We start from the raw sequence: 23,181 nt of genomic DNA on the forward strand, positions 1-23,181 counted from the left end.
TACAGTATGGCTCTGTGAATGATTTTAAGTCAGCCAGATAGCCTTTCATTTAGTGTGGCACCACATGTTCCCTAAAGCCCTCTTTATCTGCAATATCAAACTTTTTGATTTATCATTCAGGTTTATATAAAACGGTCCACCAGTTTGTTTCATGGGTGATTTACCTGTTTTATTCTTTGTTTAAGTACCTGTGTGACATGACATCTACACAGAAATCAAAATTGTATGTGCTTAGGTGCACAGAATAGCAGCGCATGCGCAGTAGAATGACGTTTGGACAGATTTTAGAGTTGCCCACTCGCTAATGTTCAGAAACCCTCATCTCGGCCTGCGTGTTAAGCGTGTATTTATGCATTTGTGTCACTTTTTATATGTCTAAAAATGATAATATTATATTTTATGATCCATTTTGAGCGGCTGTTTGTTCAGCTTGCCTTTAGAGATACAGGTAAATCAGTGACAGCGACATCTCGAGGCGGCGGGAGCTAACTGTCCAGGTTAGCGAGCCGGTGGCTAGCTGGTAACTGTTAGCTGACGTTAGCCGCAGTTTGCAGACACGTCTACACACAGTCCGCCGCCGCTGCTGCTGCTGCTGCTGGATACTAGACACATGTTGAACTACTGGTGGAAGAAATGCTCGCTACGAGTGAGGACTTAACTTGCTTCCTCATATTCACAAATTAAGGTAAGCTCTCACACACACGTCGCCTTAACGATCCCCCCGGACGCTGCCATTCACGGTGCCTCCACTTTTTAAAAGTTTGTATGTTTTGCAAACGTTAGCCAGTTAGCTGTTAGCTAGCAGGACGTGTGGCTAACGCTTAGCCAGGTTTAAATGGAAATCCTCATGTTTGGAAACGTGCGTGGCCAACCTTAACTACATAGTAGAGTATGAATAGGATGTTCCGAGCTGTGATGTTATTAGATTTCCTTGCCAAGCACTTTGAGCACACTCAAGAGAGCTGAGCGTTGTCTTGTTTTTAATGGTCTCCATCATGAGTCCATGCAATATCTCTTATTTGGTCCTCTAGAGTTTACTATGTCAACCGTGTCCTGGTGTTATTACACCATGCTGCCTGTTTGCCAAGTTTTCTCTCTTCTAACATGAGGGAAATCCCCTCTGTTGGGGATGCATTTAAAGCAAGCTCAACGTTAGTGACTTTAAAAGAAATGTAAGCCCTAAGTCATGTCAAGTTTACCAGTGCTTGTTAGCCTTGTGGACCTCAAGTGTTTACCTCTGCTGGACATTCAATGTCGGCTCAGTGGTTGAGTTGGCATTATGTGTCTCCCTGCTCTCACAGCAGCCACTGATGACTCTCCAGTGACTGTGTGCTGAGCAGCAGATGGAAGAATGTGCTCTTTCAGAAAGCCAGCTGGCTCCAACTAGAGAGGGCAGGAGAGCCTTCAGGCACTCATAGGCTGGTTGAGGAGTCTTAATAGCAGTGTATGTGAAATGTATGTGTTGGAACTGAACAGTTCTAGCCAGAAGCAGAAGCAGGAGCAGGTTTATGTGTCAGAGATAACGCTGCTGACTCTCACCTTGGCACTTCTTGCACAGAGGTGTTAATGCACAGTCAGTGTGTATGCTACCATTGCCTTTTCAACTGGCAGTCTTGCAAACCTCCAGACCTCCTACTTAAAAGCATGGAAGATGATTTTGATCATTTTATTTTATTGAAAGTTATTAGAAATCGCTCTAAACCCTGATGAATATCGTTGCTGAGTTCTTGAGCTATGATTTTATTGACTAACCTTGAACAACATGCATCATTATTATCAACAGCCATTTCCAGGTAATAGACAAGTTTGTGAGGGGAAAAAACAGCATTTCTAAGTGGAAAATAAGTATAGTCCCTGGAGTCATTATAATAACCTCTATTTTTTTGTATTACTTTTGCTTGATTATGGCTAAATTATCTTTTAAACTTCAACTTTGGATGATGCCACCAGATGAAATTGTTTGTGTCGTGTGGCATAAAGGGCAGGTCCCCAGACTAACTTTTTACTCTGGTTGCATTAGTGCGCCCAACTTTTCATTCAGGTGAACCAGCACATTATTTAGGTGCACCCAATAACACATTTTTAATTAAATTTTATAACACATTATGTCTCACTTCCTCTACCTTTCCTCCCATGAGCTGCCCTGGTAAAACACAACCAGAGCAAACACTGCGGATTAGGCATTATAGGACTGGTGACAGGTTAACTTCAGTGATGACGTAAGGTTGGCAGCTGACAAAATAATCTACAGAAAATATGTTAATAGCCAAAAATACGTTCAGTGGCAACTGTCTTCACATCCAGTTGCTGTTTGTTAAAAAATGCCTTGTCCATTTTTTTTAATCTGACCTGCTGCAACCCTGTCTTGTAGCCTGATAAATGAACCTGGATTGTGACCACTACAAATATCTCTTTTAAATTACCCCTTTACTGTATTTGTGGCATCCTGTAGCCAAGTCTTAATAATGTCTACACAACTAAGCGAGGTCTGAAATCACTTTCCTTTCTCTTCAGCACCAAATGCTAGATGTACTGTATGTGAGCCAAAAAATAAGCTATGGTCACCTGAAACACAGGCTGGAAAGTTGTTGAGGCAGTCATGTGAATTAGAGCTTCAAACAACGATTATTTGCTCTAATAGTCGATTAGTGTTGGTCTATAAAATGTCATGAAAGGGTGATGGTGTTTTCCAAATCCCAAGATCATGGCATCCTCGAAAGTCTTCTTTGTCCACAAATCCAAATTGCCAGATTCTGTGCAAAATATAGCAATGAAAACTAAGCAGGATGTCAAAGTTCAAACACACATAATGATGTATTTTAGCTGGTAGAGTTTTTCTCCACGGTCAGAAGCTGGTGAGTCAGAATGTAAATTTTGACACTACGTGCCACAACATCAGATTTTCATAGTAAAATGAACACTTTAGCGCTGCTGATATGCAAAATTATGCACCTCTAAACTGTGTAATGTGTATGTAGATAAGGATGGACAAATGCACATTACTAGATGTTCTGCATTATTTCTATGCTGCCACGCCATTTAAGCAAAATAGTTTTTGACCTTGGTTGTGTTTAGTTGCAGCATGGCCTCTCTTTTCACATTTGACTAATGACATGCAGGCATCAGTCTCTGCTGCGAGTATTACTTCAGCTAACTTCATAGTGGGATACTCCTGTACGCCAATTGACCTTACACACCTTAAACTCAAGACTAACTTCACTTCCTCTTCCTCATTAACACCTTTAGTTCCCCTTTTCTCCTTTATCTCGACAAAGGTGATCTGAACTCTGGGATTCCCCCCCCCTGAACTATCAGCAGTGTATGTCATTAGCTACTTTCTCTCAACTTGCCTCCTCTAATTTTGATCTGGATCATGGCTTCTTGGCTTTCTCAATAATGACTTGCATGGTCTTGTTGCAGGCAAACACCTGTGCACCTATAGCAATAGCTTGAGTAACAGCAGGATTGAGACAGATCCCCCTTGGGTCATAAAGCAGGCTCGTGTCCCTTACTTAGAACATGTTGTGTGGCTTCTTTGTGTTATGTGTCATAATGAGGCTACAGCACCAGCAGCTTATGAGCCATGGAGTTACCTACCAAACAGCTTGACAGATGATACCCTTTCACACTGAAGTTTTGACCTGGATAAATCTGTCGTCAGTCTGAATGGGTCACCTTGTATTATCTGAACCGGATCTGTGACCAACCTCAGTTTGATATGAAAGGATAAAAACACATTTAGGATGATGATTCTCATATATGCAGTCACTTCCCAACTCTCTCTACCATAATTTGAGTTGTTGCATTAACCTTCCATAAGATCAGTTCACCTACTCAACAAATGAATAGATTATGTCAAGTCTGAGGACTTTGCCTTCACTGTCATGCCAAATTTCCTGTGTAAATATTGCAGAGATCAGTTCATGAGCTAATAAGTTTTACAGCTTTGTTTCACAGTGGATTTACGAGTGTATGTGAAAAGACAAGTCGCCAAAGTTAGCATGTGGGTGAAAATCATGTCCCTTTTTCAAAACTGTACTGTGGTGTGTCTGTGTGTGCGTCAAAACTGTTTGCTCTTTGACTCTGATAAGCTATGAGCCTACCAAAAACTGATGCTCACTGCTGTTGTTTCAGTCAGCTAAAAATGCTTCTGCTCAGTTTGATGTTATCTATGTTTGGCTAGTTAATTATGGTAATATGCATATCCATCCTCTGTTTTTACTCCTCAGACACAAGTCATTTGAATATTCATCAAAATTGCACTATGGCCAAGTACAATTTCAATTTCAAGGTAAAATGTGTGACAAAACAGCATTATAATGTAGTACTCTAGTGCTTTAAAGATGCCCTAACCAACAGATCTTGTTCTCCTCCAGGTGCAAGGAAACATGTTTTTTTGGTACAGACAAAACAGATGTCACACATCATCAATCAAGACTATATACATTTTTTGAGTTTAAATGAAAATTGTGATGCAAAAATAAAAAATTCCCACAAATCATGAATAATTTACAATTGTCAAAATAATTGCAAAATAATTGTTTTACCATATGCTGCAGCCCTAAGCCATATGGAGGGCTTTACAGAGTGGATGTCTGGTGTATCGCCTTTTTTTTATTTACAAAATAGTGTGAAATGCATATTGTCATGTAGTTTTAGCAGATATAAGATATCATAGCAATGCATTTTTGATTGCACCGGACAAAAATTGTGGCACAAGTCTTATCCAGCACTACGTGCTGTATTCGGGGTTTTCAGCTATCTTGCCTTCATGTGTGTCTGAGTGTTGTCTAAGACTGTTCCAGTTTCCCTTTATACAGTCCATCGATGAGTCATGGGACTTACAGACACAGCGATGCATTTATTATTTTTTGTGACTTTTTGATTCTATGACTAATTGCTGGTCCGCATAAAAGATTACTTCAGTCACTACTCTGATAAAGGTGACTGCATCTTGCTGTATGTGTTTTCAATGTTTAAAAAAGCACCATCATACACTATCATCAAGCAACAGATTTGCTAATCAAGATATAGATTTGCTTCAACAATACATCCACATCCTGTATGCTTACAGTGCAGAGTTTGTTTTGCATTAGTGATCATCCATCAAGCAAATTCTCACACCAGCATTTGCATCTCTTTTTGGTCACTTGAAGATCACAGTGAATGGAGGTTGAGCTTAGCTGAGCTCGGTTGCTGAAAATAAATGGTCCTGGATGCTGGAATAAGCATTATAATTTGATGCTCAGCCACAGGACTGAAAAGGTCAGAGCGTAAAGAGAGATTTACGGACCATTGTGTGATTGCATATCAGCTGCTAGTAGCCCTCAGTGACCATTGGAGCCGTGCTGTAATCGAAGAAATGGCATATGATTTGTCTTTCTGTTTTTCTGGAGAATGCTGGCAGGCTCTGCCTTGAAGACCACTGATGATAACTTGTATCTGGGTTTAGACAGATTCTTCAGGGCATTTTTCCCAGGCTTTATATTCCCTAGAGAATGAATTCATGTTTCAGAAATAAAATCTCTTTGAAGACTGGATATTTTTCCTACTGACTTGTTACTGCAAAAAGATTCCAACATTGTCAGCCTTGGATGTGGTTAGTGAAGCTCTGTACTATAAACAAGACCATTTCACAGCTCTGGAAACAAGGAATGTTCTTTGAAAATATATAATAACCTTGGAAAAGGCACACGATTTTTATAGTAAGACATCACACTGAACACTGACCTAAGTGTTAAATCCAATCCAAAAAGGTGCAGTACAACAGTCTGGGATTTAAAAAATTTTAATTTAAAGAAACCCCCTGAGTTAGCTCAGTGATGTGACACACAGAGACACGCAGCCAGATCAGACTGGTAGGGAACCTTTATTTAGAACCTGTGCACCGCTTTGGTAACTTGATCTCAGCCAGAAATGTTTGCCCTACCTTTGAGAGGGCAGCCTGCCCTGCCCTGCCCTGCCTGGAAAAAAGTCCATAATCAAGGTCTGTTTTTCATCCATGTTTCTGTCTGCATTCAATCAGCTGTACCCGTAGAGAACATCCACACCAGAAAGCCTGGATCACCCTTTAGACTTTTGCACCTTGAAGCATCCAGAGTGGTAATTCAAGGCAAACACTCCAAAGTCCTCACAGCTGGCTCTTTAATATCTGACCCACCATGCCAGTGAGGGCTCTGGCCAAGTGAGGGAAAGGTCACGGCTGCTACGCAGGCAACCCTGACTGTACGAAGCGTCAAAGATACTCTGCCAGATGTACAGTGATCAGGTGAATCCAGGTAAAAGCCACTATCCAATATGGTTTCCCTTCACTAAATCTAAAAGGATGAGAGGTCAAAAAACTGCCAGGATTGGATCAAGCTGTTGTAGAAGAAGAATTTGAAATGTAAATGACAGTTGTCAGGGCAAAAAAACAATGATCTGTTGATCTTTACAAATCGATACTGGAGTCTAACAAAGGAATAACCATGAGTGCTGAAAAAATAATTATTTAATCAAAAACTGAATCGAATTGTGACCTTATCAGAAGTGAAATCAAATTGTTGATTTGGAGAATCATGAGACTCCTTATTGCTAACAGCATACAAGTTACATTTAACCGTTTGCCTTTGTGGCTATTTAACCATTTTTAAGTTACTATGTGACTTTTGGCAAAGAAAGTGGAGGTTGTTAATGCTGTTTCTAATATGGAATGCAATTTTGCAGCAAGACTGGCTAAATAATGAAAGCATTACCTTTTAGTTCCACCCAAACAAAACACTGACTTCGGGTGCTCGCCCCAGTAACAAAATGGAAAATAAACTCTGCACACTGGTTGGTTACAGGCCAGAGAGATTAGTTAATCAGACAAGGCTAACAGCCACAGTCGGGTGGTTGTTATTTCCCCACCCTCTGTTCCTCATTGTGGCTCCCTACTTTGCATACTGAGACAGTTTGATGAATGACACATGAAATGGCTCGTATTTAAATGCACAAGATTCTCCAGATTTGACTGCATGCACATATTTGAATCTATTCAAACTGTATGATAAAATTAACAAGAGTCTGTGTGATGTCAGACACAGTCTGCTTGTATCACTCAGCAGGTATGTTCTGTTACATTTCATGGCAATTTAGGACAAAATACCTTTTTTTTTATAGCATTAGCTTACATCTTTGACTTGATGCGTGGTAGCTGGTGGTTTAAACTTCAAACTTAGACTCATTGTCACCATTTGCAATATTGGAAAGTCTTTTGTATAGAGCTGCAACGGTTAATCAAATAGTTGTCAATTATTAAATAACTATTTTGCTGATCAATTTTTTAAGGAAAAAGAAAATTCTCTGATCCCAGCTTCTTAAATGTGAATATTTTCTGGTTGCTTTACTTCTCTTCAACAGTAAATTGAGTATCTTTGGGTTGTGGACGAAACAAGACATTTGAGGATGTTATCTTGGGCTTCAGAAAACTATGACTGACAATTTTCACACTTTTCTGACATTTAATGATCCGATCAACCTGAATCGTTGCAGTAAATTGCAGCTGCACTTTTGTGTCTGTAATTTCATGTCCATTTTTAGTTAAATTCTGCGACACCTCTAATCCAGAGTAGTTGGCATTCCCCTAGACTCTATGCAGTTAAACCTGAGCAACAGTGCAGTCCAATATACTGGTCCAGTATATCACATCACTAGTCTTTTGGTTCAAGAGTGCACTCTAGTACACTACGTTTTTCATAATGGGACAGACAGAGAAATATACAGAGGCAAAGGGAAAGGAAAATTCAGCTGTTAGAAGTGCAAAATACAGCACAACAGGTATTAAACTTGGACAAATCAGTCTGTGCTTTTTTTTTTTTTTAGATACAAGATCAGGTATCAAGTATTATGTTTGTTTTCCTAATAGCTAAATTTAAGGTGGTATTGTATCAGAAAGTATCCCAGTGGGTAGAAAAGTGTCCTTTTGACTTCTTTCAATTGCTATGTGGTGCAATGGGGAGACTACAAAGCATCAAAAACCATAGTTATGCAAGTGGAACTGGTGAGTAGCAGCAGGGAAACACTGGTTGTACTGGGCACTCAGGTGTAAACAGGTGTAAGGACAGTCTTTATGAAGTTAAACGTGGCATGTTGTCAGAGGCTGTTAAATATGGCGCTTGGTGAAAATGCCAGTATGCTCACGGCTGCTGCAGTTTGGTCCTTCTGTACCAGAGGGTGGACTTCAGGCATGCAGTGTTAAAAGACAACACAAGCTCTGGCTGTGCCAATGGCTGAAAGCTACAGCTAATAAACTAGGAGGAAGAGGATTTAGAATAGAAGGGATGGTATGTTAGTTTTAGGGCTGCAAAGTTAATCGAAATATTATCGAAAACGAAATATGGCCAAGTGCAGTATCCAAATTGCAGAAGCTGCTATTTTGTGTGACAAAACAACGTTATAATGAAGTACTGTAGTGCTGCAGAGATGCCGTGTCTTACAAATCTTATTCTCCAGCTGTAAGAAAACATGTTTGTTTGGTACAGGCAGTGTTTTCCCTAGGTTTGTGGAAGACTTGGGTGCAAGTATTTGGTGGGGGGGTTTCCCTCCACAAGAGGCAGTATTACGTTTTTCAATAGAAAAGTGTAATTTCACATCATTTTGGACCAGTATTAGCACCGTATTTGTCCAGAAAAAGTAGGAAAAGCTGGAGCAGATAATAAAAGGCACCCCAAAAACTTGCTAAAGAAGTCCACTGGGGACTAACTACAACTATTAGTTTTGGGAAAAGTCATTAAGTTAGTTTTGATGCTCTCCACATTGACTTTCCATTCAGTTGGCTTAGGTGGTACCCAAAATGGCTTGGGTGCTGCACCTAAAGCTTAAATGGTATAGGAAAACCCTGGTTACATAACTCCGCTATTATTTTCACTAATCGTGAATCATATTTGGCAAAATAATCACTATGATTTTTTTCGTGCAGCCCTAGTTATTTCCCTAAACTTAACTAGTAGACAGAATGGATTACTCAATGTTCAGATAAGATTTTTAGTATACTACCTCCTAAACTTGAGCTCAGCTTGTCTGGACCCATTCAGATTAGTTCTGCCATTCAAATGAGCTGCTGAAGAAGCAGTGACAGCCCACTGCTCCTGTCTCTTATCAAGTGTTTTCTTTGTGCATTAACTTCAGTGGGTTTTTGTCGAAGACGGTTTTTGGTGGTGAAGGAAATATTGGTCAGGCCTCGGCATACACAAATGCAATTCTATTGCTGTAAAAGCACATTTTTTATAAAGCAAAAAAATGTCTTTCTATCAGACCAGTATACTGTAATTAATTTGATTTCAGTGGTTGTCCATCCATCAGTGGACTAATAATAGCAGCTCTGTGTGGCTGGAGACACACAGTTCCCCATTTTGACCAGTTGGTGTCAGCAGTGGCAGTCAAAGCGCTCCTGACCCAGTTAGCTGAATGATGCCGCTGCGTTTGAATTGTGACCCAGTGGAGGTAATCAAAGCCTCACCGACCTTCCTTTTGTGGTAGACTCTGGTTCCTCTGAAAGAGAAACAGGGGGGGATGATTGTTTGGTTTTCAAAAGACTGCCAAATCCTGCTGTTGTCTACACGGTGGATGTGTTGGGCACAATCCATTTTCCACACCAGCTGGCTTTGAGTGCTGTAAATTCATTCTCATCAGATCAGGAAATGACCACCAGTTAAATGCCAAATTGGCCCACTAGCACATATGCCTCTGGCTGGGTGGTTTGTCGACTCTTAACAGATAAACTGATGGGAAAAGCTGCCATGATTCTGAGATCCTGGACTTCTCCTAAAATCTTTGGAGGTGTAAGACACAATGGCTTCAGGACAACAGGGCTTTTCTTCCCCGATGCTTTGAATATGTTGGCATACGCATGTGCTCAATTGTTATCTCTTCCTTAGAATATGATGCCAAACAGTGCTCAGTCTCTGTAACATGAGTCAAGGATGGGATGACATGAAGCTAGCAAATTTAGCAAATTTCAAAGAGCAATTTTCAATGTTGCATATAGGGCTGGGCAACATAGCCTTAAAATAATGTCACAATAACGGTAACATGTTATTCGGTTGTGTAAGTAGAATATCCCAAATGTTCCCAACAATGTTCAAACCCAGGGAAAACCTCAAGTTTACTCAAGGTAATGGTGTGTTTTAATATGTCCCCGCCGCTACTTCCGAGTTAGGAATCAAACGAGACAAAACATGAATAAAACTTCAAAAACAATCTTGTGTTTGAATAGATTACTGTATTGGCCGTGAGCTAACGTTAGCCAGCAATGGCACACAAGGAGAAAGTGTGTGTCTGTGTGTTTTAAATTCAGGTATATGCTTACTATTTGACACTGACCAGGGACTGCGATTCTTCCCCTCTCTCCGTTAAGTAAAGTAGTTTTCCCATTCAGCTCCAGTCAGCAGTCAACATTATAGTAACATGACATAAACATTGACAACGGAGGTCTCCTCTACAGACTGCTGCTGCAGTCAGGCTGATAAATAGGAGAGAAGAAAAATCCACTTTTGTATTACATATGTTAAAAAGTAATAACTGAGCTCTCCTCTTGTCAGTAAATGGCTCCAGATTCGAGCAGAAGCTGATGTAACTGTTTTTTATTTTTTTTGACCAAATACCTCGATCAGTATTGCAACATTATTGAAGGGATGACTTTTGATGCATTCACATATTAAAACAAGTGTAACAGTCTGGTTAGTTCAGAAAATTACATCACTTTACTAATGCAGTCTTTAAAACCAGGAAAAGTCCAAAATCTAAGACAATATCTAGTATCGTACCATGATAACAATATAAAATTGACATATTTCCCAGCCCTAATTAGTTTAGTTCTTTATGATGTTCTGCTTTTATAGCTCATCTCTTCTCTTTCCTCATTATTAACTCACTTTTGTCAACATCAATTCTCAGTTCAGTTTGGCCTTTCCTAAGTGACTGTCCCTCTCCTTCTTCCTCCTTCTCTTTTATCCCTCTCCTCATTTTTCCTCCTGCCGAAGGATAGCCACACTCCTCTCACGCTTATTTTCAGTTTCCTAGCAACCAGGAGGAGATGCTTTTTCGGGGTGGTACTTTGTGATGGAAGCGGGGGCGGGGTGAGGTGTGCATTGTTCAGGAATAAATGGCTCATGAATGCAGTTCCACTGGAGAGAGGCCTTGAGGAGCACTGTTTTAAGTAAAGCATTCATTGAACGACAGCATTGTTCCATTACTCAGTGTCTGACTCAATTAGCAGAGCCATTCACCTGGGCTTCACTGCTGTTATGGCAATAGGTTTGCATCCTAATTATCAGTGTGGCAGCGAGAGCAAGGCCCAGTGCCAGAGTGTGTAACCACCATAGGCCATGTGTGACTCAAACACACTTGGACTGAAGAGAAAGAGGCTGAAGTTGACAGTGAGGAGCTCTTCACTCTGTTCAGTCTGTAGCAAGATGCTTTCTGTGGTAACACTCTGTAGCATTTCATGACAGACCTTTGTCTGTTTTATGAAACAAATACAGCAAATATACATGGAATTTTAGATTACAGGGATGTGGATTATGTGATTCCTCTGTCAAAAAAAGAAATGTTAAAAGTGTATGGTGGTCTTGCATGTTCCAACCTTTGAATGCTCTGAATCTGGAAGCACACTCTGTACTGCCAGATGTCCAATTAGTTTATTAAGTTAGTCAATTAGTTTAGATCCGAATAAGACTTCTGTCAAACTGTGATGCTGTGTGGGAGCTTGTTCAGCCTTAAAATGTATTAATTAAAGTGATTTGAGCACAGGTTGTTACTGCATGTTTTTTCTCAGTGAAGCCTGTAGTGTTTCGGCAGAAGCTGCCTTGACAGGCAGTGTAGCAACAGTACAAACATAGACTAATACCTTTTAGGTGTGTTATTCGGTTGATTGATCAAGTTGCTTGTAATATTTTCAAGGACAGACCGTTGCATTCAGTGGTTAAAACAACAAGCAGTAGCAGATCATGACAGCTGTCACTGAATAATGTTAAAGTGATAGATCAGCCCAAAATGAAAAATACATATTTTCCCTCATACCTGTAGTGCTGTTTATCCATCTAGATTGTTTTGGAGATATCAGTCGTGGAGATGTCTTGCTTTTCTGAAATATAATGTAACTATATGGCACTCGGCTTGTGTTGCAAACTTTTTCCCTTGGATGGCCAAAACTGAAAGCCCTGAAAGGCTGTGTTTATGACTTAATAAATATATATATTTTTGCCAGGATAATGTTTGTAATTTCCTTTTTTTTTCACTTGCCCCTTAGGGCTTCTGTAGGATTTGCAGTTTCATGTTGGAACATTATTCCTTACACATCACCAAGCAAAAAGAAGCAAGCATTTTTTCATAGACAAGAGGCGAGCTAGCAAATTTGTAATGTAACAGCTCAGCTGAGGAGGATGCCGTTAATCTTTACGTCTCACGCTGCACAAGTACAAGCCTCTGGTCGATAAGCATGTTTCCTTCTTCGAGGTGGTACAGTTGGCAAATTTAGTTTGGTAGAAAGAAAATAGTTCCTACATGAAACTCACAACAAGGTCTGTGGATTATCTTGAGTTACCAGGTCGTGATTTCTCAGAAGCAACGATACTGTTGATTTTTTTTTCTGGTAATATAAGAACCACAAGCATCTAGCCATCCAGTTCCATTATATTTCAGAGAAGAGAGAAGGCAGACATCTCAATGGCTGATAACTCCTAAACTCTGCAACTCACACCCGAGTAACTTTGTAGGCCAAAATGCAACTTGTCTGTTGTTTGGTTTAAGTGCCCTCTGCAACCAGAGATTATTTGTGAGGGAAGACAACATGTAACATCACTGTACAATCCCGAAGGGTTTTTGTAATCCCCACAACTCCAACAGAGTGAGACGTTTTCTCTGTAGCTGATCGCATCATGCCGATTTCAGGAGTTGCATTCTCCCAGTGAATCTTGAATTCATATCATATCAATAATTTAAGCTTATAAATTTAAGATTTTTGAACTAGGACCTTAAGTTTTTGGATCAAGTAACTTGTGAAAAATATGGTGTGTCAGATTAAGTAGGCCACGGCTTTTATTTTAATGTATCGGATACATATTTAATCAATATTTAAGTTAATGTAAGATCAGGGGATTGGGGCCAAAACATCCTTAATTTGTATATTTGAAATATTTTTTAAAAATCCGTTTTTTGCAGTGTAGCAGGAGTAGAGAAGGGGTGTCTTGCCTGTGCCTGAAGGACAAAGACGTGGGGAGAAGAGGAGGAGGGCGACTGGGTATGAGACACAAAAGAACAGAGGCCTCCGTCAGTACACACTCCTCTATTCAGCAGCTGGGCTAATCCACATGCTAGCTAGCTTCAACCTATTCACAGTGGGGGACACAAGGACGTCCGGCTGACCTCCCATGTATTTAGGTTAGCAGGCTGTTATAAAGACTCACCACTGTACCCATTCATATGCCCAAAGCAGGCCCAGTCTGCACCAGTATGGCACAGTTACTGGGTTATGTGTGCACTTTACTACATTTAAAGGCTCCATACTCCAGGCTTCATTAAAGTTTTACAGTATGCATCAATAATGAGACTTATCACTTGCAGCATGCTCACTTCTGGTTATCCATGCATCCTGAAAAAGGCAGAAAAACTTGAATCATTTAGATTTAGAGCTCTGAAAAGGATTCAGATGTCCTAAATACAGTGCCCTCGCAACATACCATGATTTGTGTACAGTAGTAGAGCTGCAATGATTTATAGATTAGAAGATTAATCTGCAGCTATTTTGATAATCGATAAGTTTAATTTTTAAAGCAAAAATGCCAAATATTCTCTGGCTCAAGGTTGTCAAATGTGATGGTTTGTTGTTCATAAGAGCCTGACCGATACTCAATATTTGGGGCTCATGCTGATATTAGAGAGTATAGAAATTCCGATATTGATATATCAGCCAATATACACACATTCACACATTGATATTACATCTATTCCAATGAAAATGGTAACGGGAATTTGATAATTCTAAATTGTTCCAGGCATCTTTTCCTGCATTCTAATTTCTAAAAGAAAGTTTCTTATCAGCGCATATCTGACTACTCAACTAAAAGTTTAATCAAGAAAATGCTCACTCTGAGCTTAGTGCAGTGCAACTTGTACTAAAAGCTTTCTTCATTTCCTGGTTGATTATTGTGATTTGCATTTGGTGGAGGGGTCATATACGCGTGATGGAATGAACTCCTGGATTTTGCTCTCTGAAACCTGCAGATTCAGAATGGTGAATGTATGGTTGAGGAAGCGGTCACAAATACTTTAATTCTATATGCATCCTTTGTGTGGAAACATTCAAATACAGTGCAGTACATTAGGTATATTTTGCTTATTTACAAGGTATTAAAATATTTGAAGGTTGCAGTCTGGGATGCATGTTTTGTAAAATCAATTTGGTGAGTTTAATGCACCTCACATTTTCAAGGATTTTGCTATGATATTTGCAAATGGTCTCAGTATATTGTAGAGCAAGGATGAGATATATGATATATGGGATTTCATGTGAATCCATATTTTACTTAGTATTCTTGCAGGTTAATGCAGGTTTGATTGATGATGCTGTGATTACAACAGAAAATTTGTTGCATGGTTCCCTGATGGCCAGGTGTGTGTGTTTCGTTAACAGCAGTTAAACACACAGCAGTCTCCAGTGCGCCGCTTCATACTCGTTTCAATTTGTCGAACTGACAGACTGCAGCCCCCTGCCCCCCTCATCGCTCCTTCCAGTGTGTGTGTGTGTGTGTGTGTGTGTGTGTGTGTGTGTGTGTGTGTGTGTGTGTGTGTGTGTGTGTGTGTGTGTGTGTGTGTGTGTGTCCCGTTGTATCTCAGTTTCTTTTTAGCTCCAAAGTAGACAAACCATTTTGATTGGCCTGCGTCCCTCTCTTTTTTTCAGCCCCAGCTGCCTTCCTCCTCCCCCTCTGTATCTCTAAACTGCACCCCCTCTTCTCCATCTTGTCCTCCCTCCTTCTCTCTATCTTTCATTCCCTCTCTTTTGTCACCTTTGCTTTCACCTCCTCCTTCCTTTCCTTACTGTATCTCCTCTCCTCCTTGTCCTCTTCCTTCCTTTGTTTAATTTAGCCCTTCCATCTCTCCTTCTCTACTCTCTTGCACTCCCCCTCTTCTCCATCTTCCCCTCCCTTTTATCTCCTGTTCTTCCTTGTTTCTTTCCCCTTCTCCCTCCTTGCCTCCCTCCCTCTCTCTCTCCATCTGCCAGCAGTAGTCAGTCAGTCTTTTAACAGCCCCCCCCCCCCCCCCCCCCCCCGTGACGTCACTCTCTGTTTGCATAGCTATTGTCTTACAGCGGCTGCAGCGGCAGCGGCTCTTCACCAGATTTTTAGTTTTTCACTCCCCCCTTCTCTCTCCTCTCCCCGGGAAAGCCTCTCTCTCTCTCCCCCCTCCCCTCTCTCTCCCTCTCCGTTAGTAAATCCTACAGTGGAATGAGAAGTGAGAGAGTGTCGGAGAGGAGAGGATGAGAAGCAGGACACAGACTGCAGAAAGAGGAGAGATGCGATAGCTAGCCACGTTTCTGGATTAGACCACAGTTTGCCTTGGCCGTGAAGGATTTCTGCTTGTTTTTATTTTTTAAATTTATTTATTTACTTATTTAATCCTCCACAAGGCCTCGTGTTTTTTTCTCGTGCGGCCAGACTGTGTGTGTGTGGAGGAGGGCTTTTAAAGCAGCGACGGATAGCGGAGCTGGGGCATCTGGCCGTCTGGGAGGCAGCGACGGCCGGCTGGCTGCATTGTGTTGCTTTGATGACCCCCGCTGTGTAGCTGCCTGCTCATCAACCTCCCCTCTCTCTCTCCCTCTCTATCACCCTCCCCTTTCTCTCTCCTCTCTTTCCTCCTTCTCCTCCTCCTCCTCCTCCTCTCCATCACAGCTCCCGGCCCAGCCATGTTCGGCACAGAGTCCTCATGTAAGTAACACCAACATCCTCCCGCCTCCTCTGTTTGTCTATGTTTATGAACCTTTTTTATGTTTATGTCTGGGTTTTATCAGAGGGAGAGGAGGAAAAGGAAATGGCTAGGTTTCCTCTGTTCCTGCATCCCTCCTCTCCTGTCCTCTCTTCTTCCTGTTTTGCCTCCATGGTTGCTGGTGGCAGATTGCATGGGGAGAAATCTGGGATCTACCATTTTAGCACGGAGGGTCGGCACTACAAGCTAGCTGGTCACGCTGAGCTCACCGCCTGCCTTGCATTCTCTTACACTTAGCCTCACTGTGTGTCTATATGAGAACACCACCTCTCTGTATGTATTTCAGCCCTCTTAAGTGTAACGGCTTGCCGGTTGAATGCTGTTTCAGCGTGTCTTTGTGCATGTTTGCGTGTGTGTGAGTGAGCATGTCAGAAGATGGATGCTTTTGCTGGAGTTGCATCGTTTCCAGAAGCCTCCTCTGTCTTGTTTCTCCAGCTCAGTCAGATTCCAGAGCAGAGCATTCCCAGCCATAGATGCTACTGAAGCTAACATAGCATACGGCTGTGTACATTTGTGTGCACGTGTGTCTTTGGGCACTGTGCTGAACCTCACCTCCCTCAGAAGAGTTGTAGTGTTGATCTGTTGGTGGGCCGATGTCTCCAGGCAAATCCCTTTCTCCCCCTCTCACCCCACCCTCTCAAGAAAACCTTTCACTTTGATCAATACCATGATGCCTCACTCCACTACCTGCTCAATACTTCAAGGAAGTCTGAGCTGATCTAATTGATTCTGTCATGGCTGCACAGTCAGCGCCAAAAGTAACTTATTTTTTTACGTCGGATCAGAGCTAGCATGCACACCGGCAGCAGCACACTCTGTGGTGTGTTAGCATCCTGGCTGTTCCAGTGATGGAAAGCTGTCATGCACCACTTCTCCTCTGAGCAGTAATCTTTGTTTATGTAATGCACAGCTGAGTGGATGACACCGTGAAGTATTCTGAAAGTACAGCCTGGTACAGATCACATCTTATATTTCACCACTGAGGTTGTCGTGCCCTTGTGGTTTGAGATTCTGAATTCTAGCCAAAATTTGAGGTCATTTGAGGGTCAAACTCAATGCACTCGCTAAGTTCGTTTGACAATAGCATGTCCTCAGAGTTTTTAGCTTGTTTGGTCTGTATTCCTCAAAAGATACTTTTTTTTGATTAAATGTTGTAACTGTAGGGATCATGTTGTGTTTCAAGTTTATTCAAGTTTCTTTATTTATCAGTCCAGAATTGATGACCGTTGTCTTGTGGCGTGTAGGTTGAGCTCTCCAAAATTTATGTTCATGCTTATATTTTAAGTTGGCTCAGATGTTTCTGTTTTGGCTGACACTTTATTTTGTATAGAATAAAAGGTTCAATATAGAAAGTTTCACCTTGATGTCGTGCTGACAACAACAATAGTCACTTATGGGCAGACAACTGGCAATTGATTTGCATTTTGGAAATGTGTGAACTCTGCAAACGTTTTTTATTCTCACTTTCAGCTGTAACTGTTACGACATCTTCCCAGCCGATACATCTCAGACTAACTGCTAGTTTGGGGTAAACTCAAGCTGTCATTTTCGTTCGTAAAACAAAAGTGTTATTAATGAGAAGTTAAAGCATCAAACATGCTTTTTAGATTGATGACATGTATACACTTTGAAATAACATAATAAAAAAGAATTGTAGTTGTATGTAAGCTAGTGAGTGATGCAGGGGTTTTCTACGCAGAAATTATTCTAAGCAAACATCTTGATTGGTTCTATTAATGAAGATGGAATAGGATAATAAAATGAATGGAAGATAAATATAAGAAGAAATGCTCACCCCACAAACTCATTATATCATGGGATTCTGTTCCTAAAGCATTTAAAGGGATCTATACTTAAAGTGGAAGAGTGGAACCCCTTCTCAAATTTTATTTATTAGATATTTTCTGTAATTTTCACTTGTGTTTAAATTCTAGTTTTCAAGAAATGTGAAATTTATTTACAGGATGTGTAGTTGTTAATTGATGCATCAGCTGCCTGTGACCTTTTTAATCATTTGGGAGTTTGGTGAGGCCTATAGGCTCTTCCATGTTGGCAGAGTGCTGTAATTTCTCAATTTTTTTCATGTGTGCAGTTTGATACAGGTATGCTAGTAATTCATATCAGTGCACAATTTTTTTATTTTACAAAACTAAATGGTAGTGCTGCTGTACCATGGCCCCAGTGCATGCATACACTACATGCAAAGATGATTGTTCAAAAACAGAAACAATACTATTCACAACACATTCAAACCCTCAGTTTCATTCAAATAGATGACTAGTTGGTGCTGCCACAAACCAATCCTGCCCCTATGCCTATTTGATGTAGGATTTTTCACACAGCTTTGTGCAAATTCATTCCTAGCTTTGTGAGATTTCACAGATACAGACAAAATGGATCAAAAACGTCATACCCCTTAAACTGTTTAGGTTTAGATAATGAACTCACCAGTATTTGTTGAAACACTCAGAGGTAAGTTGAGGCCCCTTTATAGGCTATTTCATTGGAATTACTTTGCTAGAAACAGCTTGGGTCCAAGTTTATTTCCAAGCAGCAAACAGTTTATTAGCAAACTTGGCAAAAGGAAATTCATTTGGACACATTTAGAAAGTTTTTTGTATGAGACAGTGAAGTTTTCTCCTGAAATTGAGCCAAAGATAAAGATTAGTTTTGAAAGTGAAACATTGATATTGTACGAGCTCCAATCATCCAGCTCGTATGTGAGACTTTTACCATTTTATGATGAACTATTCCATTGCGATGATCCAAATCAGTCAAGCTAGTCATCTAGTCACCTGGCTTTGTCACAGACTCTTGTAGTTAGATCACAAGTCTACCACATCAGACAATGTTTCATTGAGGATTACCTCAGGGTTGTCAGATTCGTATGTTTTAATAAACTAACTCTGGTCTCAGGTATATCCAGCTCCAGAGTCAAAATATCTGGCAACCACTCACACCCTCAGCTGGTATTTCCAAGCACTATCTTTCTGCTCGGCCTCACTCTACAGCGCTCTAGATAACAGAATCATCTTAACAGCCAAACTGTAAAAGCTTTTAAATGTTTGCTTATATCATAATGTCTTAAATAAGCCATAACCACATTTATTTCAAGACATTAGCATAATTACTGTCAATGGTACATTGCCAGACTGTCACTGGAGGGAAAAAAAGGCAGCCTCTATCAACCTCTTTGGTGTGTTTGACATTGTGGGTCAGTGTTCAGGTTTGGTGGGAAATGTGCCGAATTACTTTCTGGCAACAAACAGGGACCACTCTGTTCCCTGTTTCTCATAATGGCAGATGGTAGAGAGAGTGGGAAGCAAAGAAAATCACTTCCAACATGTTTATCCTCTCCACTACAGCAAAAGACTAAACAATGCAAATCCTATTATTTTAGTCTTGCTATATCTCCTATATATTTGACAATACACATAAGATAGTTTGATCTACACTTCAGCAACAATTACCCAAACATATCTGCTGATTAGAGTCAAACAACAGACCCCTGCCTGTTTTTTTTTACCATTAGAACAAAATGAAACAAATGTAAAGAAACGTGTGGTTCTTGCAAATTCCAGAAGTCATCCATAGATAATGGCAGAAATTGAACCTAGCCTAGTTCCAGCTTTTATTAAGGCCTTTTGAAAGGGATTTCTTCCTCTGCGTTATTAAGTGTTAGACAGTTAAAAATGACTCTTCATAAGCCATTTCCCTCAGTTTTCAACAGCCAGCAGCACCTTATTGACACCAGTGTGAGCAGAAACATCATCCTTTGCACAGTTTTGGGTAAATGCAATTACCTTTTCACCCACACAGACTGAGCTCATTTGAAGACATTTGACCTCATCAGCTGTCACCTCCCTGCCCCCAATCCAACACAGGTTTGGCTTAATAGCGTCTGCATTCTATCTTGCTTTCTCTCCTTTGGCCTGTGTGTTATAGGATGTTCATAATAGAAAGTGGATGATTCAGTAGTTGTACAATAAGTCTGTGCTTAATCAAAATGGAGGTCAGTACTTGCAGGTGGTACAAGATTTTATTCTTGCCTGAAGGGGCATTGATTTTTTTTCTTTTAAAGTCATTTAAACTTCATCATTAGTACACAGCTAACAGTGACAGGAAGTGAGAGAGAGAGAGGGGAAGTGAATAACTTATTACAAAAACTTGAGGTCGGATTCAAACCAGTGTCTTGTAGTTAAATTAAATGCACCTCAGCCCATTCAGTCAGTACTGCAGCCTGGGGGCTATTGATTGTCTGATGTCAAATTGTCTTGGAGGAGCACAGATCTTATTATCATTGATGTGAACTGAAGAGACCAACAGTGACATAGCACTCCTTTGTTCGTATTACTATCAGTTTAATAAGTTCTCAGATGCTCAGGTGGAGGGGTCCATTGAGGTTTTAGTTCTATGACATGGAACGAAAATGTAGCTTGTAGTTCATTCCTGTCGGGATCGACAAACGTTTTTTTCAGGGTTGATACCAATTACTAGCAATCAAGGAGATGATAACTGATATTTGAAGCTTATATATTTTTGCAGTAAAAACAAAAATCTTAGTTACATTCCATTATGTTTATATTTAATTTTGATAGTAAGTACAGATTACCTAAGTACAATTTTGAGGTACTTTACTTGATTATTTCCATTTTCTGCCACTTAATACTTTTACTCCTCTACATTTATTTGATGACACAAGTTACTAGTTCCTGAAAGAATGCCGGGTCAAAGTCTTGCATTTGTAAATTCATTAATTTTGTTGCCACATAGACACAAAAAACACTGAAACCAATAATCAGAAACAAGTTTGAGAACATCTCGTTTGTAATAGCTTTTAGTGGTTACAGTAGTACTGCTATATTGGCCTCATTCCTCCTCCACCCCTGTTCTATACAATATTGAACAGTTTTTCTTCTTTTTTCAAAGTTCATGTTGGATTGACATGGTGCTGATCTACATTGGTTTGTGTGTCTCCCTGTGTGATTACAGTTCCTGACGTCAGCAGGATTATATCAGTTACATCATTATGTGTATGTGAAACCTTTATTTCCTGATCATCTACTGTGATGATTTTTACAGTTTGGAGCCAAAATGATCTGTAATTTGCACCGTTACTCGTGTGATGCAATGCATTTTCAGAATCGATGAGAACTTTGAGAGTCTTCTAGGGTGTCCTCAACCTAAAAATAGATTGACGCTGGTCCATGAACCCTGGCAGAAACCTGAACACTACACCAACTGGAGACCAGGCTATTTCTGTTAGATCACCAACAGTATGCCAGCTGATAAGGATGAGCTTGGGGAAAATGCAATTGGCAAATGGAGGCATGTTTTGATTGTGGGAGGATTGCTGTAGGCCATACCTTATTCATATCACTCAGCCGTTGTATAAGTGCTATTTCATCAGTGGCCATTATGTTTTTTTTAAAGCTGGATATTATTTTCCCTATTGCCTGGAGAAGATCACATCTTTCATCAGTGATAAGCCACTAATGGTTTTTGAACTGTCTTGCTGAGCTAGCTCCAGGTTGTGTGTTGTTGCACTGTCGGTGCCCATGAGAAGAATAAGGTGCTTACTGAAAATGGCCATTTGATGAAAGCCAAACAGCCCTCTGACGGCAACCAGTTGTCTCTGTTGCTGTGGTAACCTCCATAAGAACGGCAAAACGGCAGAGCGATCGGGTTTCTGTGGTAACTGCTGACTTCTGCTATTTTTGTCTCTTGAGCTCATATAGTGGCTGGAAGTCGAGCAAGCCAAAAAGGAGGCTTAATTTAGATAAAGGATCTTCTGTAAGGACTTTATCTCATATCCCATGAAACAGAGAGACAGTAATGTATTCTCATGGATCAGGACCTCTGACCTTAAATCGTCACCCAACAGAGATCAATGCAAGATCTGGAAACCTTTCTCCAAAAAGCTTGTACACTCTGTTATACACCCAATATTGAATTTTAGGAATGGGAACTGGTGTTGAAGCCGTTCTAGTTTACATACAGTTGCCCAGTCACCACCACTGTGACAAACTCTTGATATTGTATGGGATGTTATTGGAAAGCATCCACTAAAAAGAAGGGTATTGCTTAAAGGTTTGCTGCAAGATTTTGTATTTATTGTCAAATGAATTTCTAATTTGATTAATTGGGTATTACCACAGGTATGACTGCAGCAAACATTATTTCCATTTGCCTTTATTACTTAGGCCTACTGTATGATTTGCGCAGAAACATTACAGAAAAAATAACAGAAATAGGGCTTTTTCTGTATTTTTTCATGAATATACTTATCCAACCACAGAGTTTGCAGACAAGATCTCAACTATTTAACAGAAAAACCTTGAAACATTTTTTATGTCATCTATAGTCGTTTTACTGGCACCCGAAATCTCCATATATGGATCTAAGTCTGGTTATGAAACTATTCAGCGAACAGGACCAGCTCCCAGGCCATTTGCTGCTGCCATGCATAACATCAGCGGTCTACATGTGCCAACAGTAACAGAGCTCTGACTCTTGAGTTTTAATGATCATAGGCTTGGCCAGAACCAGGGGAGGTGAGGTCATACTGTTGCTCTTTAATTCATTCCCAGCATGCTGACCCTACTTTAGGGCTGCAACTAACGATTATTTTCATTATCGATGAATTGACCTATTACTTTCACTATTAATGGATAAATGCCAGGTCATCAAATTGCTTCTTTTGTCCAGCAGACAGTCCAAAACCCAAAGACTCTTCATTTACTGTCATAAATGAAAAAGAAAAGCAGCAGATCATTACTTTTAAGTTCTGGAACCAACAAATCTTTGCCATTTGACTTAAAAAAGTGACAGAAACTATGAATCCATTATCAAAATAGTTGGCACCTAACTTTCTGTCCATCTACGTAATGATTAATCTGTTAATTGTTGCTGCTCTACCCCACTTGCTATGAATATAGTTACATTTTGTTAAGATGTACTTAAAAGGAGTGTACCATATCATATTGTTGATGAAGGTTCTCATATTATTATTATTCTGATGGTAATGATGATGATGTTGATGATAATGATTATTATGACGATAATGATATTATTATTATTATTATTATTATTATTATTATTATCATATTGTTCACAATATCACTGCTATAGTCTTGAATATGAACATTGCTACCAGCTCCACAAGTGGAGAAATTTATTCAA

At 40.2% G+C, this 23,181-nt stretch overlaps 1 protein-coding gene across 3 annotated transcripts in view; it reads left to right on the plus strand.

The window, feature by feature from the left end:
* The first annotated feature begins 552 nt into the window (after nucleotides 1–552).
* Nucleotides 553–23,181, plus strand: part of LOC141001120 (suppressor of tumorigenicity 7 protein homolog) — a 56,964-nt gene continuing 34,335 nt past the window's right edge. Inside the window, exons 1-2 of one of the 3 annotated variants that reach the window (XM_073472088.1) lie at nucleotides 553–685; nucleotides 15,906–15,941. In XM_073472088.1, the coding sequence (XP_073328189.1) occupies nucleotides 15,920–15,941 (22 nt within the window). In that variant the 5' untranslated portion in view covers nucleotides 553–685; nucleotides 15,906–15,919. The remainder of the gene's footprint in view (nucleotides 686–15,905; nucleotides 15,942–23,181) is intronic. The other 2 variants (XM_073472089.1, XM_073472091.1) reach the window with 2 other exon arrangements.

This window comes from Pagrus major, chromosome 8 (genome assembly GCF_040436345.1).
Source record: "Pagrus major chromosome 8, Pma_NU_1.0".
Classification (NCBI taxonomy): Eukaryota; Metazoa; Chordata; class Actinopteri; order Spariformes; family Sparidae; genus Pagrus; species Pagrus major.